The 16,901-nt window shown below is 30.1% G+C and overlaps 3 protein-coding genes across 5 annotated transcripts in view; all 3 read right to left on the bottom strand.

Annotated features, from left to right (window-relative positions):
- The window catches only part of LOC106788119, an 18,924-nt gene extending 10,492 nt beyond the window's left edge, over positions 1–8,432 (bottom strand). For both annotated transcript variants that reach the window (XR_001381863.1, XM_014751101.1), the window contains exons 1-4: positions 7,896–8,432; positions 3,200–3,679; positions 2,877–3,060; positions 822–950 (exon numbers count right to left, since the gene is read on the bottom strand). Coding sequence is in view for 1 of the 2 variants with exons in the window: in XM_014751101.1 (XP_014606587.1) it covers positions 822–950; positions 2,877–3,060; positions 3,200–3,676 (790 nt within the window). In the remaining variant the exon portion in view is untranslated. The remainder of the gene's footprint in view (positions 1–821; positions 951–2,876; positions 3,061–3,199; positions 3,680–7,895) is intronic.
- LOC106788115 (metalloendopeptidase OMA1, mitochondrial-like) overlaps positions 1–16,901 on the bottom strand; it is a 212,597-nt gene that overhangs the window by 87,998 nt on the left and 107,698 nt on the right. The window lies entirely within an intron of this gene.
- The window catches only part of LOC106788114 (BTB/POZ domain-containing protein 6-A), a 13,310-nt gene continuing 9,641 nt past the window's right edge, over positions 13,233–16,901 (bottom strand). For both annotated transcript variants that reach the window (XM_014751091.1, XM_014751090.1), the window contains exons 2-6: positions 15,767–15,966; positions 15,059–15,231; positions 14,245–14,522; positions 13,737–14,122; positions 13,233–13,499 (exon numbers count right to left, since the gene is read on the bottom strand). In XM_014751091.1, the coding sequence (XP_014606577.1) occupies positions 13,287–13,499; positions 13,737–14,122; positions 14,245–14,522; positions 15,059–15,231; positions 15,767–15,940 (1,224 nt within the window). In that variant the 5' untranslated portion in view covers positions 15,941–15,966 and the 3' untranslated portion in view covers positions 13,233–13,286. The remainder of the gene's footprint in view (positions 13,500–13,736; positions 14,123–14,244; positions 14,523–15,058; positions 15,232–15,766; positions 15,967–16,901) is intronic.

Genomic DNA, 16,901 nt, shown 5'->3' with positions numbered 1-16,901 from the left:
TTTACATGCTAAATTTATAACTCGATATTATATTCTACATGTAGATAAAAGAGTGAACTTTAATTTAATATAAGTTTCATTAAAGTCTATTCACTTTTAGTATAAAAAATATTGGCCGAAACTTTTCAAAGAAGTTGCAAAGATGCACAATTTACAGCATTGCATTTTCTGACATTTTTCGAAGTTTACATTCGAAATTTATAACTCGATATTATATTCTACGCGTAGACAAAAGAGTGTAATTTAATTTAATATAAGTTTTATCTAAATCTATTCACTTTTAGTATAAAAAATATTAACGAAAACTTTTCAAAGAAATTGCAAAGATGCACAATTTACAACAAAACTTTCCAAAAAGTCTTATTTCCGATTTCGTTTGAAGGCTCTTTGCATTCATAGTAATGCCGAGGAATTACTAGCAATGACTGATTTCCGGCTTTGACGGTAACATATGCACTACGTAATATTTCTACTCGTATATTACGTGTGTATATATATATCGTAGAAAAGTCTGCTTCGAGTTATTCTTCTACGAGATGATGAATTGATCATTAAGAAAAGAACAAATAAATAAATAGCTATCACCAGAATGAAATTTTACCCTACGATATATTTTATTTTTTTATTTTTATCGAAACCAATAAGAAAATAAAATTCCAATAAGTATTTGCATGTAACAACAAATAATATTATAATAATTAAGACAAATCATTTATTGTACTCGGTGTTACTTATTTTCTGAAGATAAAATTGCACCGATGCATAACTTTTAAGGATTAAACAAATACTATTCAACTGGTATAATTTGTTTAAACGCTTACCTAATAATTTCTCAAGGTACTGACATCTAGTTTCTGGATCACCTGGACTCATAGGTGCACCCGCAACGAGTTCAGCCAATTCTGCCTTAACCATAACATTTAATCGGGCAGAGATTTCTTCGAGACCGACTAAAAAATAAATATAATTCATAATTCACATACAAACAACGTAAGAACAATAATTAAGAAAGAGTTAGATATTGCAAAATGTATGTTTTTTATAAGGAATGCTTTTGAAATCGCAGAATGAATTGTTCGGATATATAATCTTCGATTGCATCGAGTTTAGTCAAGGTGGAATGTGACATGAATGGCCATGGAATGCGTGACTTAGCTTTCTCAAGGCCCATTTTGGACAGCTGGTTACTCCTAATAGGTTGAGACTTAAGCGGGACGTCTTTTATAAGTCCTCTCCATATTATATTTAATCAGAATCAGTAACTCCGGGTGGGCCGACCATTAAACGTAATGAAACGGTATCGATTACAAAACGAATATTTATTACTTACGATCGAATCAGTTAGGAATAATCAATTTCAATATTATATTAAAACTTCAGATAATTATTACTATTGTGGCTACGCGTTTTATTTTCAATTCATTTCATATTATCACATCTCAAATATGATTTTCAATTGGATACGCGATTCTATCTAATTATTTGTATTAATTATATTTCTATATATATATAGAAGTGAGTGATCATTATATAAAGACTTAGAAGTGTGATATTCTAATTCATACATCATATTTTATATTATCACGTTTATAATACTTTACGTGTCACCGATTTTAAGTTATACACGTTTGATAGTAGAAAGGACGCCGGTAACGAAGTTCCATTCATGCGAACTTCATTAACGAATCGTGCTTGAATCGGTTCCCACAAACGTGCACGCGATACGTGGTACGATACACAACTTCAATAGTGGGGAGGAAGGTGTTCCGGCGAGAAAGAGTTCTGCGTAATGCTCGTTATGCAAATGCATATAGTAACCTCGTACACACGTGCACCATAGATCATAAGAACGTTACGCGACTTACACTTCTCTTTGTATTCTTTTTTCTTTCTTTTTTATTCTATGTAGTAACGCGACTGTAAAGGATAAATGTTTTTTTAAGAATAATACTTTGCATACAATTACTTTTAACATCGATTTGAAATATTACTCAATCGGATAAGAACAATTTAATAGAAATATTTTAATTATCTTCGATTAATTTTTTACGTTATATAATTTATAATTATTTACAAAAATAAATTGCAAATTATATTATGTGTCACAAAATTAATCTTAGATAATTTGAAATAAACTAGACAAGAAATACGATTATAAAAATAAATATAATTAAATCAAAATTGTCGTTTATTCAGTAAAAGAAAGTTTAAAAATTCGATATGTGATTATCATCGTTTATTATTGTATTTATAATAAAAATGAAAGAAAAATGATAATTCGATCATGTAAAAAAAGAAAAATGTACGAAAACTAAAAAATATCGTATTGATTTTTCATTTGGCAAAAAAAGAAAAATATAGAAATTGATAATTCGATTATAATTCGATCGTAATAAATACGGCCCTGGTTAAAAGTAGATATAGTAAACGCGGAACGGTGTACACGATAGTGACAGCGTGGGCGATGGTACGTTGAGCGTGTTGGACGTGGAGACGTCATATCCGGGCGCGGTAGGTCGAGCCAAGGTGAGGAGAGGCCGTGATCAGCCCTCTAATGAAGAAAATCTCGTCTTGCATTTTAAAGGACTCGCGGAGTATATGTTTTACGCGTACTTCCCCAGGTAAGGGCTCAAAGGCGAGCCCTTTAGCCTTGCCGCATAAAATGCCGGTCCTTCTTTAGAGCGTAGGAAGGATAACGTTTAATGACGAACATGCTTGATGTCGATTTCCAATGTCGATAAGAAAGGAAGAAGAAGAAGAAGCCGTGAATCTTCGTTTGTTTCCTTCGATGCAAGCCGATTTTAAATGTTGCATTTATTTTGAAAAGTACGAGTTAGTAAGAATATGATGAACAATACTTGGTATAATTACTATACCTGGTTCAAAACTTTTTTTCATCCTTCGCCATTGTCTCGCATAAACCAAGGCCGAACAACCCGCTACCAAAAAGAAGACCACACAGGCACATACCGCTAATACAAGGGCGGCAGTTTGCCAATCCCACAAAAGATTTCCTTCGTGGATATTAGATTTTCTCCTTTCTCGAGGATCATATGACCTCTGTGAAAATAAAACGTATTTATGTCAAATCTGTGCTTATAAAATCCTCGTATATTATACTAACCGACAATTATCTAAAGTAAAAAAGATAAACTTTAAAGGTCTATATACGCGCAGTTACGATTTCTTCGTTCTTTACTTTTTGTTCTTGAGAAGATAACTCGTCAACGTGTCCCACGTTTATTTCGTCGTCGTAAGTAGCATCGACGAGACTCCTCGTTTCCTGTTTTAACTTCTCTTGCTGTCGTTGCTCCTGCGACTGTTGTTGTTGTTGTTGATCTAAATCAGGAAATCGCCAAAGCATCTTTGATGTTACCGCTTCCAAACGTCTCTGTCCGTTCTCAGGCCTTTTTCTCGTTGAAAGAAAAGACCAGTCAAGCTCCAAAGCTGATAGTGGACCACAAATTGCATCTTTATGCACGGCGCAAGGGCTCAATGTGAACTCGGGCGCGCATCTCGTGCATGGCCAGCAAGATGCACGCTCGGTGGACCAGAATTCTAAGCCTGGTTTACACACCGGATACTGAGAACCGGATATTGCGCCAGCGAGATCACAGACACCGACGAATAACGGCACTAGGGTTAGCAGTAACCCCCAACAAGATTCCTTTGGCATTACCTAAAATTGCATTACAATGATTATTATTTTTTTTTCTATTAAAACAAGCAACATTAAATCGATTGAATGTTCGCGTTCAAATCATGATTTACATTGAAATTCGTTTATTCCTTTGACCTATACCACGTGACAAGGATCTATCATCCCATACAACGATTATAAAACCGTTGTTGTCATTATAATGCGTAATGAATCGCCATTGTTGGCAGACGGCGTACCAGTTTGGCGTTATATGATCGTGCCACTTGTAATCATTGATTACTACACATGTGGTTAACCAACGAATACACTAGCATCGAATTATATTACATAGTCCTTCCTCAGACTCTTCCTTTAATAACTTATTGTTTAGATTTTCTTATGAATAAAAAAATGATTTATGCGTAGGAAGACACGTAATCAGCAATACATGTACCATTTGAAATCGATGCATTATAAAGTACTTTTGTTTCGTCCCTTTGTTTCTCGTTTTCGAATTTTATGCATGCGTGGTCAGATTACATATGTGAGCATAAACTTAAAGCAAATGCCTCGCCATTATTCAAATTAATCGATGCAAGTAGCCGGTACATGCCTCGATGTAAAGATTACGTTAGCACGAGCTCTTTTTCGCGTATTTCGAACGTTTCATGCAAATAAATAAGCACCTTTCTTTCTTTCTCTATATATATATATATATATATATATCTTTATCTCTCTTTGTTTTTTTCTTCTTATTATCTTTTCTTTTTCTCGTAGAAACTTCAACAATGTTCGAATCGTTGCATAGTTCAGAGAAATCGCCGTTCTCGAAGAATTTTAAAGATTCATGGCGACGCGTAAAGTGGGAACGCTGAAGTATTCTTATCGTACCTTGTCTTGGAAGACTTCGAGTAGTACTTTCCAAAGTATTGAAGTCACGTACGTGTTCGCACGTAAAGCACAAATACAAGTTCTACGAATTGACTTTGTTCTACGATCAATATGAAATTTCTCCGATATATACTATGTGTAAAAAAAGAAAAAAAAAAAAAAAAAAAAAAAAAAAAAAAAAATTAAAAGTCTTTGTGCAAGTCCGAAGATATTTTGTTCTTAAAATAAAATCCGACAGATATATACATGCATACATAAATGCATTTAGATTTTCATGAGAGATGAAAGACGAATAACAGATCTTATGCGTTTGATTTAAACTGCACATCATCCGATCTCCACGGGGAGTTTTTAACCCTACTGAGATAGGAAAAAAAATATAGAAAAAAAGAGTGAGAGAGAGAGAGTGAGAGAATGTTGAAAGCCAAACGTCGATCGCAACCGATCGACGTAACTCTTCCGTATAAAGGCCCTCTTTAAGCGGCAAAAGCGCTCGGACCGTTTCCACTTCCGGCTCGTTCCCGATGTAATTACATCCGCAGTTGAATCGCAATCCATCTACGTCATCGCTGATACACGAGTCTGTGCCTTTAATGCACCTACATTACAAGTACTTACTTTACGAATGCACACATTCGTGCCTATTATTTAAAAAAAAAAGAAAAAAGTTCTGTCAAAATTTGTTTCTCGTTTCGAACAAATTACAAAAGAATTTATCGAAATTTAAGAAGAAGAAGAAGAACAAAAATTAAATTAAATCAATAAACATTTGTATTAACGATTCGTTGCAATGATTTGTATCCCACAACGCGTGTATCTACCATACATCGAATTATAAAAAAAAAAAAAAAAGAAAAAGATTTGTTAATAATACGTATAGAAATTCGATAATAAAATTATACGCGATTTAATTGTTAATTTGAAAACGTAATCTTAGAAAAATAAAGAAGGATTAGAGATTGTTGTTAGGATATGCTAAATCGTTTTCTATTATTTCTCGTCGTAAAGTTGTTATCCGGTTTGTGCAGTCACGAAAGCAAATATGAAATAGAAACGAAAGTAGCTGAAGAAAATACAATAAGTTGCTTCGCCATGTATGGTAAAGTAGTTTCTCTTCGCCTACTTAAAATTGCCTGTGCACACGTGTCATATTTCTTGAGGGCGCACATACATACATACATACATAAATATATAAATACATATACATATATATATATATATATATAGTCGATCATTGTCGTGTTGTACTATGCTTACAATAAGTATTCGCTGGCTAGTTCGCTGTCTCGCGAACAAAACTCAATGCGCGTGTGCGGACAACCGAAGCACAATCAAAATGCAACGCTTCGATTCGCTCGCTCGTGAGAGAGTCAACGATGCAAATGCAATACCTCCGCCGAATTCGTCTCTTCGTGATGTGTATTTCAATCTCTGTTTATTTTATTTATGGATTATCGAAGGTTCTTGTGCTAAAGTCATGCTCAGACTTAATAACAATCTTCGTAGGAACAACGTAATATCTCTTTTTACACGAAAACGATGTAAACATTGCGAACCTTCGATGAAATTTATTTATTTTCTTCTTATTCTTTTTTCTTTTTTTTTTTCTTTCTCTCCCCGTTGATATAATCTGTATTATTCTATCGCAAATTGCACGACACGCATGCTTAATATCATCGATAAGAGAAACCGTTAAATACTTGTGTATGTATGTATGTGTCCTCTATTAAAAAGATTCATACTTCGAATTCCATTCAATACTGAATATCGAAAATATATATATTTGGTAAATTCAAGGAATCCGATTCTTTGTTCATTTTTAAAGGAAAAATATTGCGAAAAAATATTGAATATTACCATTAAAGTTAAAACTCGATGAATGAGATTCGAAAGGAGTGGGCACACACTCGGTTTGCTTTTTATTGACACGACGATGCAAAAGAGATGGAAAGAATTTAATCTTGCTTTTCTACAGTGTCTGGCATTGTTTATTTTCAAACGAGCCTTCTCAATAAACATCGACAAAAAAATAACTCTACGTTAGCTCGAGCCATAGCCACGTGTTTTGTGCACGTTAAAAACCACCACGCAGGATACGATTGAGGAATTTGAATTTAACGTGATAAACACAGACTAGAGTTCATTTCGTTGGCATTCGTTTTGAAAATAATGCCTGTGCAATCTCACGCTTGAGATGTCTATTTTGAATTTTCTTTCGATACTTTATTTTGCTGACGATCGGTCACTTAACAAAAAATCATTTTATCTATAGTTCGAAAAATTTGTTTAACAATTTTCGTGATATTCAAAATTATTCAAATCGTTTAAATCTAATGTCGATATTTATTTGAATTATTTTATTATTATAATAATACTTCTAATATACTATTTCAAACGTATTAATTTACTTCTATACTGTACTTTATATATGATACTATAATGCACTTTAATTATTGAGTTAATTATTCTATAATATTATAGTATGTCGTAATTATATATAAAAGTAATATTTACCTAAATACTTGAACAGTTTAATTATATTAAATTATTCTAATGTACATTAATACACTATAATGTAATGAATGTTTATCAAATACTATACTTACTATTTGATTAAAAGTATTACAATAATCTTCTTATAAAAATTACTCAAATAAATATAGATTATTTTTGAAATCTAACAATTTATAATAAAGAATATTAAATCATCGCTAACGGATCAATAAGATTACATCGAATTATTACATCCTAATTAAAAAATCATTCGAGTTGCATCGTTGCACAATACTATTCATTGTACAGTTTGCTCGAGTCCACACATTGTACGAGGATCTGCAAGATAATTCCATGAGTGTTGTGTGAATTCGGTGAAATATACGGCGTACTACACGGAAGAGCAAACACGTGTACTACTTGCATAATTCATAAACGCACGTTGTCGTTGCTTGTCTCTCTGCCATCATATAAACAGTAAATCTTTTCGCAAGCATTGAAAAAACAGAAAAAAAAAACAAAAAAGAAAATGTTTATACCGTTCATACATTTAATCGAAAATTTAATAATAGAAAATATTCGACAAGTTTTACATATAAATTCTACCAACTCTGACGAATAATTATTCAATTATTTGTTATAAAAAAATAAGTTTCTAAAGCTCTATTAAAATATTATTAAAAAGGTGTCGTCTATAATGTTAACATTATTTTACCTCTATGATACCGCTAACAATAAAGTTACAAAAAAAAGTTATCACTTATAAATTATATTAAATTTAACTGTGATCTTAGAAAAAAGTTTGATACAAATTCTCTAATACACATACGTATAGTATATTTCTCTCCGATCAATTGATAAAATTACTTACGCTGCCTTAGGTTGTTTCGGTTCTGTCATGATGTAATCCTTGCCTTAATCGTCGAGAAAATTTACAAAATATTCTTTTCTTTAATTCTTATAATTTTGTTTATTATCACGGCACCAATTGAACACACCGAAATTCAATGTAAAGTTTAGGAAAATACAAAATTCACGTATCACCAAGGGAAATCCCGTTTTTTCCAAGTTTTTGTTGATACTTGATTTGACGTTTATATTAATATCAAGTTGTCGTAATTCGTGTACACAAAAACAAACAAACAAACAAAAAATAAAAAAACCTAATTCGTTATTATATTATAGAGAGTGGCACACACGATCACCATCGGTCTGATAGATAAATAAGTAAGACGATAAGAAAGAAAAGTGGGGGAATAAAGGGATAAAAAGGAAATTTGTTTTTTCAAAATACAAAGATGCGATGATATTTTTCTTCTTATCTCGTTGTATATCTCTTCTCCTCGTTTATTTCGAAATACGTGCGTACTAACGCGCGGTCGCAACGCGACTAGTCCGACGAGTTATACTAATTTCCGCCCACGACATAACCGCGAGAGTCTAAAGTGAATGAGAGAGAGAGAGAGAGAAAGAGAGAGATGACGATGAAGAGAGAGACTAGAAGAGACGAGGCAAGAGCGTATACGAGAGAGAGAGAGAGAGAGAGAGAGAGAGAAGAAAGAATAAAAGAAAGAAAGAAAGAGGGAGATGGTAGTAACCCAGGTCGGTGGGGTGGAGGGGGGAGGATCGTAGGAGAGGAAATCTCTGTCGGTGAAAAGAAAAAGGGGTGGGGATAGGGGCAAAAGAAAGAGATAGAAAACTTGAAAGTTGAAGTAGTTTCTCGACGGGTTCTCTCCAGCTAGTATTATATATATACTATATATATATATATATATATATATATATATATATATATATATATATATGTATACGTGATTCTTACCTGGACAATCAACCCTACTCTTTTTCTTAAGTGACCACCATTCCTTTCGTAGGCTGACCGATGCATCTCCTGGAATAACGAAGGAGCAACCAGTTTCTAAATCATCTACGTGGTTGAATCTAGAGAGATATTATCTTGGATACATTCACATCCTATTTTTCTCTCTTTTTTAAAAGAAATATTGTATATTATACATCATTAAACTGGATATGTGTGCAGTTATAAATTAAAAAAACTATTACAAGATAATATCTATGTGATAGATATATAGATATATCATTATATTTCGCGATTTAAAATAGATAATTACAAAATCTTTATTATTATTTTATTTATTATAAATATCTTATATATATATATATATATTTTGTACTCTAGAATTTTTGTTTAAAAGAATTTAAATCAAATCACAATTCCAATTATAATGTATACGAGTAATATACTCAAAATATATGTCCTGATGAAAAAAAATAAACAATAATTAATCTTTTCATTTTCTCTTTTAACGAATTTGAATTGATGAAAATAAATGATAAGATCATGAATGAATACACATATAGAAGATTCATCTGTGGCATAAAGTTTCTTCTTCAAACAAGTAAGATATGTAAGAAGGGAAGAGTAGGAACGTAAGAAGTCAACAGTGACGATACACAGGCATACAAAATAGAACGTTTTAGCCCCTGGGATTCCAAAGTACGAGTTCACACAGGATCTCTCTCCACTTCCTGTTTCATTTAGAACGATTTCCCCAAGGCAGGATATACCAAAGTACTCTCTAAGCCAGCCACATTTAGTACAAGAGACAGCATCTGGACTTGGTCTGTCTTTGGTATGCTGGTTTGTCCTCGCTATGCAATCTTCGTTGTAAAGAATTAAATTCCTCTCTTTGTTTCTCGTTTTCACTCTCTCTTTCTTCCTTTAGGGTCTTCCCGACGTTCTGTCGGCTGTCTCCTTTCTGCATCTCCTGACGACCTTTCATTTTACGTGAGTGGAATTACATAAAAACAAAGATAAACATCATCATCCTAATAACTGTCTAAATCCCATAGTCGCAGTAACAATGCGCTTAAGATCAAACAGCGATGAAAAGTCAGGATAAAATGTATTAACGATTTGTAACGTGACCACCAGTGGGCGATAGTAGGTACTTAACAGGATGACGATAGAATACTATCAAAGAATGCAGTTATGATGGGACAATACTATCAAAGAATACAGTATATATAGAATATAAGATTCTTTCATATTATATGTAGTATTATAGTTCTATTGTTTTCAAATTTTAAATAAATATATTTGATTTTTAGTGTATAAATATGTGTGTGCCTTCAGAAATGCGTATATAAATTAATTTGAAAAAGCAAGAATATTAAGTCAATCAAGATGAGTTGATGTTAAATCCAACGATGATCACCTGTAACAAGAAGAAAACTATATTAATCATCAGAAAAAACTAAATTATTTAGATTTCCTTTTTTCTTAGATTTTAAACTTAGTAACGTTCGTTAAATCTCACAATAATTTCTCTTACCTCTTTTGTCTTTAAAATTCTTTTCTTTCATAGAATATTATTATATTTGAAATTTTGTGTGTGTAAAGAACGCGGTTTAAAAGTAATTGACAATGATTAAAATAGATTTTATTTTTAGCATTGCAATATTTGTAGCTTTTTTATTTCTTAATTATTATACATTATAATATAAAATCACGCGTTTAAATTTCATTATATGCAACCTGAAATAGAGATTTGATAAAAATAAATAGGAAATTAAATTTAATAGTGCATCTCTCCTAATTTGGCGACTTGTATTTTAGGCCTGTGTTTATTTATTGACTGTATGATTAATATAGTTTCCTTCTTGTTACAGGTGATCGTCGTTGGATTTAACATCAACTCATCTTTATTGACTTTCATCTTGATTGACTTAATATTGTTGCTTTTTAAAATTAATTTATATACGCATTTCTGAAGACACACACATATTTATACACTAATTTTTAAATAAAAATAAGATAATATTGAGTAAATAATTTGGGTTGTGTATGGAAAAAATAACACACATTAGAGTGATATTTATTTAAATAATTATTTATACTTTCAAAGTCTCTTCGTTTGGCATTGATTTATACATGAAGCTACATAGTTGTACATCATCACGCTATTGAATATTGCAGAGATGTTATTTTTTCGAAAAGTGAGTATCATTCAATATTTCTTTCGTGATATAACATATATTGAAGGTTCATTTAAAAAATTAATAAATATATGTGTATATGTTATAACTAAACAATATATGTATATATATACACATATAAAAAATATTTATTAATATTTGCACAACGATCAGTCATAATAGAAGTGTAATATAATATAATATAACGCTGATAATAACGCATAAAATTTGTTAAATATTAACTCGATAATAATTAATTACGAATTATAATAGCAACAATAAGATTTTTTTTTTAAACGATCACAAACGAATGTCTATATGGATAAATTGGTAAAAATTTATATTGTTTATCAAAATTGTTTAATTAAATGACTGAAAATGGAAAGGTTTAAGAGTAACATTTCTTACAGAAATTTGAATAAATGCATAACTTCTTTTTTTGTTTGTACTAATTCGTACAAAACAAAATATTTCTTTGCAGACTTTTCCTTTTCACCCACTCAATTATGTATTATTACATTTATTTTTCTTTTTATTGATATTATAGATAATTATCCATTCGTATTTTTTCATTGAAATGAATAAACATAAAGAAAAGAATCATTTGTCGATTAAATGAATATTTGAAAAATATAATACTTCGTAAATAATATTTTTTCGCTTTGATTCGCTGCAGTTAAGTTGTGTATAAATGTGGAAACAAATATATATATATGCACAGGGTACTTCAAAATTAAATGATTCAACTTCGATATCATATTCTATTCGGTAAAAAGTTTATATAAACACGGATAAAACGAGAACTGTTCTTTTACTTTTAATTAATCTGCTTTAGAATATTTGAATAATAATTACATTAATCTTTAAATCGGCACCCCCTTCACATTCCTCCCGATTTAATATCTTTGAAAAGTTTAGTTTATGATAATAATAATAATAATAATAATAATAATAATACTATTAACGCAAGCACGCGATAATAATAATTCGGAATATATTAATTTTCAAATATCTTCTACAGTCTTGGATAATTTCGGTTATATAAACGTGTTAAATTATTTATTAACAATTACTTTCAGTAACTTTTGTCGCGTTCTTAAAATACTTTGTCACAAACAAAAATTATTTTTATCCGTAAAAAAAAAGAGTTTCCGGATTTTTGTATTTTAATTTATCATATTTTTTCGGAATAACGATGCCACAAAATTTAGCGATTAATTTCTGATACATCCTGTATATATATATATAAATATGTTTATAGCAAATTAAAAATAATTGCACTTAGAAGCGTTATAAATTCGCACAAACTTACATTTCTTAGAAATCAAACAAATGTACGAGATATTATACGTAAATATATGCTTATACAGATTATATTTGCTAGTAACAACGTACGCGTATTTGTTTAATCAATTATTTTCTTTGTTTTATAATTCGATTTACTTAATATAGAAGAAATTCGCAGAGTTAAAGTAACAAAAAGTAAATAATGAACACAATCAAAGTCAGACTAGCTTAAAACATAATATAGCACACAATTTATAGAAATAATTAATTCATTTATTAATCGTTATTTTATATTTGTTTTACTTTATAATTTGCACTTATGAGAAATAAATATAAAATAATAAGTGACAAAAAGGAACATTTCGGTATTTCGCTAAATTCTTTATAAACGAGCAAAATAATAATAATCATCATCATCATCATCATCATCATCGATCGATCTAAGATAGTTTATAAAAATATTCATTTTTTTTTTGTTTTTAATGCTCTCGAGATAATATATTTCTAAAAATGCATATATCTTATGTATATTTATTAACTTTTCGGCAATTGACAATGAGACAGCATAAGTGTGCACATATGTAAATTCTATTTTCAATTGTCTGATTAATTTTCGATAAACAATTAAATATACTTATTGAATAATACGATTGGTGTTAACAAAAGTCATAAAAATCTTGTCACACAAACACACGAAATCTATTTTTTTTGGTTTTTATAATATTCGATGGCACTGTAAGGAATATAGAAAATCGAAAATTCATTTAATGAGATCTAAATATTTCGTTTTTCGTTGTCTTCGATTGCTATGATCTCTCACAAATCTTATATATACATAACTTATTAATAAATTCTTAAAATATCGAACTGAAAATGAGCAAAAATGCTATTGAATATTGTGTTCTTTTTTTGTTTTTTTCTCTCCTAATGAAATATTTAATAATAGATCGTGTAAGTTTATTTTCGATTTTTGTATTTATTCGAATACGCAAGCTAAAACACGTACGAAGCAGGTACAAATTCTGGAACATGCTTGACCAGCACACTCTTTTCTTCGATTTTTTCTATTATCTTGACGTTCCTTCTTACCTGATTTTAACATGCTACAACCTTGATTATGGCACGTTATTGTTCCGCTCCTTGGTGTATTGGTTAGCCTCCAAAGAGGGCTGCTTCTTGAAATATTTGCCTATAATTAATATTAATATAATTAGTATAACTATTAACTTGTCTTTTTTTCGTATCATGCAAAACAAAAAATATTATATGAACAAATTTGATTGTACATTTTCGATGAGATTTTTCATATAGAATCACTAGACCAACCCCCCCCCCCCCACTTGTATCAAAATTTCAAAGAGAAACCTTATATTAATATATTTTAAAAATAATAAAAACATCTAATATTAAATATATAACAATTTACCTCTCCTTTACAAGGATGTCCAAGAATTTTGGCAAAAATAAAAGCTGATTCTTCGCTAGATAAAATACCATTAACCATTGGACCATCAATAAATTCTCTATCGGTCATAAGTAAATATCTTACGGAGTACCACACTTCGTCCGATAGGGCAGCCCTTTTGTTTGAAGAAGTAGGTTCGATACCACGTTTTCTACAATTCGATGCAGCCCATTTATTGAGTGCAACGAATAGAATCACTTCGTTAGGTAATCTCAATGTATCACGACACGAGATTTCTTGAACTTCTTTGGCATTCAATTCTTCGAAACGTTCTTGATTAAGTATAGTTGATGGATTAGCATCGATTATTGCCAAACATCGTGAAAGAAGTTCGGTGCAGGCTGCAGCTATAATTAAAAAAAAAACAAATAAAGAAAATCGAGATCGATAATACTGATTTAAATAATTAAGAGATATTATTTATAATTATTATACATTTTTTGTTTTGTTTTAAATTATAAATTTTTACCTATTTCACTAGCCTCGTCATCGGACGCGGGTGGAGCAGATGGTTTGTTTGATGATTCGGTGATAGTATTGTTATCTTCGATTGTAGGAAATGAAAGCGGATTAGCGTAAAGATAAAGATTTTCATAAACTTCGAGTACGTTTGAGGAATTTAAATTCTCTACGAGATAATTTATTGCTAAACGTGCGAGATCTAAACAAAGATATTGGTGTGCTACGTCAAGCGTTGCTCTGGCAGTTGATACTGATTGAAAGATAATAGGCTCATCGTTGAGATATCTATTAACAAGTAAATAAACAGATGTTTGTATTACGAATTTAAATGTCTCATTGTATATTATTGTGTTCGCAATTAAGTGAATGCGAACTTTTTTGGCTGACAATTAAGCGAATGTGTATGTCGTCGATAGATTATTATTAAAATAATCGCACTCACACTTAATTGCCAATCCAATATTTATACCTTTATATATTAATTTCAATTTGTTTTCATATTTATTATTACAATTTTTGTGAATCGAATAATATAAAAGATACAAATATTTAGTAGCCTTAAAATACGTATTAAACTAATATCAAAGATTTCGATTTATCTTATTGTATATATCGTGATATTTAAATATTATTAATAATAGAATAATTTGTTTTTTAAAGGATAGAAAAAGATTGTAGTTTTAAATGTATATTAAAAAAAAAAAAACTAATATCGAAGATTCATTTTATTCGTGTGTGTGTGTTTTCTACGTTTGAATTAATCTTCATAATAATAGTGTGAATGTTTAAAAAAAAAACAAAATAGATATGAATTGTAATACCTGAGAAAATGATCGAACGCTCGTTTTTCAATATGTTTTATGGTTAGAAGTGGAGGAGGATCTGTTCGTTCTGGTGCCAAGGGTCCCATGAGCATTGCACGAAACCATTCAGATTTTTTGGCCAATCGTTCCCTCTCTATACGATACCACCAGGTGTCCCCAGGTAGCCCCACCTGCATTTACGGTACATCAAAGAAATGTAACACGCGTGTTCATTTGCCATCTGCTATTTTTCTCGCAATTGTTTGTTCAATCGTGAATACGCGTAAAAAGTAAATAATACAATTAATTTAATAATTGTATTAGGTCAGATTGTGGATAGTTTTCTTTTCAATTATTTTATATCCTTTATTGATCAATATAACGAATTATAAACAATACAATGACGAATTTAAATTATAAGTATTATTTTTTCCTATTGTGTTTTAAATGAAAAATCAGAATAAAAACTTAACATTAAATTTTAATGTAAGAATCAAGATAAAACTTTCAATTAAATATGGAATTTAAATGTAATAAATATTTTGTTAATTTTTTAATAAATCTTGTTTACTCATGACTTAAATTTTGTGATCAATTAAATCTGACAATTGTGATATATACGAAATTCTTTTAATTTCAAATAAAAAAAGAACACGATCTCCAATATCTTTTGTATAATATATACCTCTAATGTTAATTAATATAAATATAAAATAATAAACATACCTCGAGATTAACGATGTTACGAGGATCGATGCCAGACGTATTCTCGTCTGATTTGACGAGTGGATGAATTTCGGACATATTTTTCGAGGACGAATGTATCGTGGTGCTTTTTAATGAGATCCTATTTCGTATACGAGCGTTTAAAATATTTTCCCACGTTTTCTCAGTCTCCATATATTCGATGCATCTCGAATCGTCAACTAGAATATAATAAATCGATAATAATTTTATTTCAATTTAAAATAAAATAAATAAAGAAAGGAAGAGAGAGAGAGAGAGAGAGAGAGAGAGAGAAAGAATTAGATGATGAGAAACCTTTTAAAGTTGTCAGTGAGAGATCGTAAAGTATACTACTGAATCGTAACAGGGGATACTTTCGAGACGAAACTTTATCTTTTTTTTGAAATTATATTTCAACCATTTTTTATCGACGATAATTTTTTTTTTCTTTTTTTTTTTTTTAAAAAAATCTTACCGTAAAACGTTCAAATATTTCCCATTAACCGAGATAATATCTAATATACACATGGGTTTGGCAGATATTCGCAATAGATAGTACACAGCACCGATTACTCTTTCATTTTTTTAATAACGATAAAAGATAACAATTTTTCTGTTTATACATACATATTATATATATATTATGTCGTCTATGACACGAAGATAATTTATCTTTTTCTATGTATTATCGTATCTTTTTTTTTTATGAATACATTACAATTTTTATTCGCGAAACTGTGTCACGAATATTCGTATTAAATATACAAAAATTAATGAATTTTTTAAATATTAATTATATGAGAAGTATATATATATAAGGAAAAGTTTTGAAAAGAAAGTTACCCATAAGAAATCTCAAACTCGACTGACCGTTCATATCAATTTTCATCGTAAATGTTATTTAGAAATGTAAACATGTACTTACGAATTTAAACTGTACTTAGAACTTAAACTGTACTTAGAACTTAAACATATTACAACGTTTGTTTATATATACAATAGCTACAAACATTACATTATCGAGGTTGACTCATAAAAATGATAATTTATTATCGAGTAATTCTCAGACACACTCGAGTGTCTTTTGAATGAAACGACTGTCAGATGTATTTAATAGAATGAAATTGTAATATAT

Source organism: Polistes canadensis, unplaced genomic scaffold (genome assembly GCF_001313835.1).
Source record: "Polistes canadensis isolate GaletaPanama2010 unplaced genomic scaffold, ASM131383v1 scaffold_126, whole genome shotgun sequence".
Lineage (NCBI taxonomy): Eukaryota > Metazoa > Arthropoda > Insecta > Hymenoptera > Vespidae > Polistes > Polistes canadensis.
This window is presented reverse-complemented; position numbering and strand designations above follow the sequence as displayed.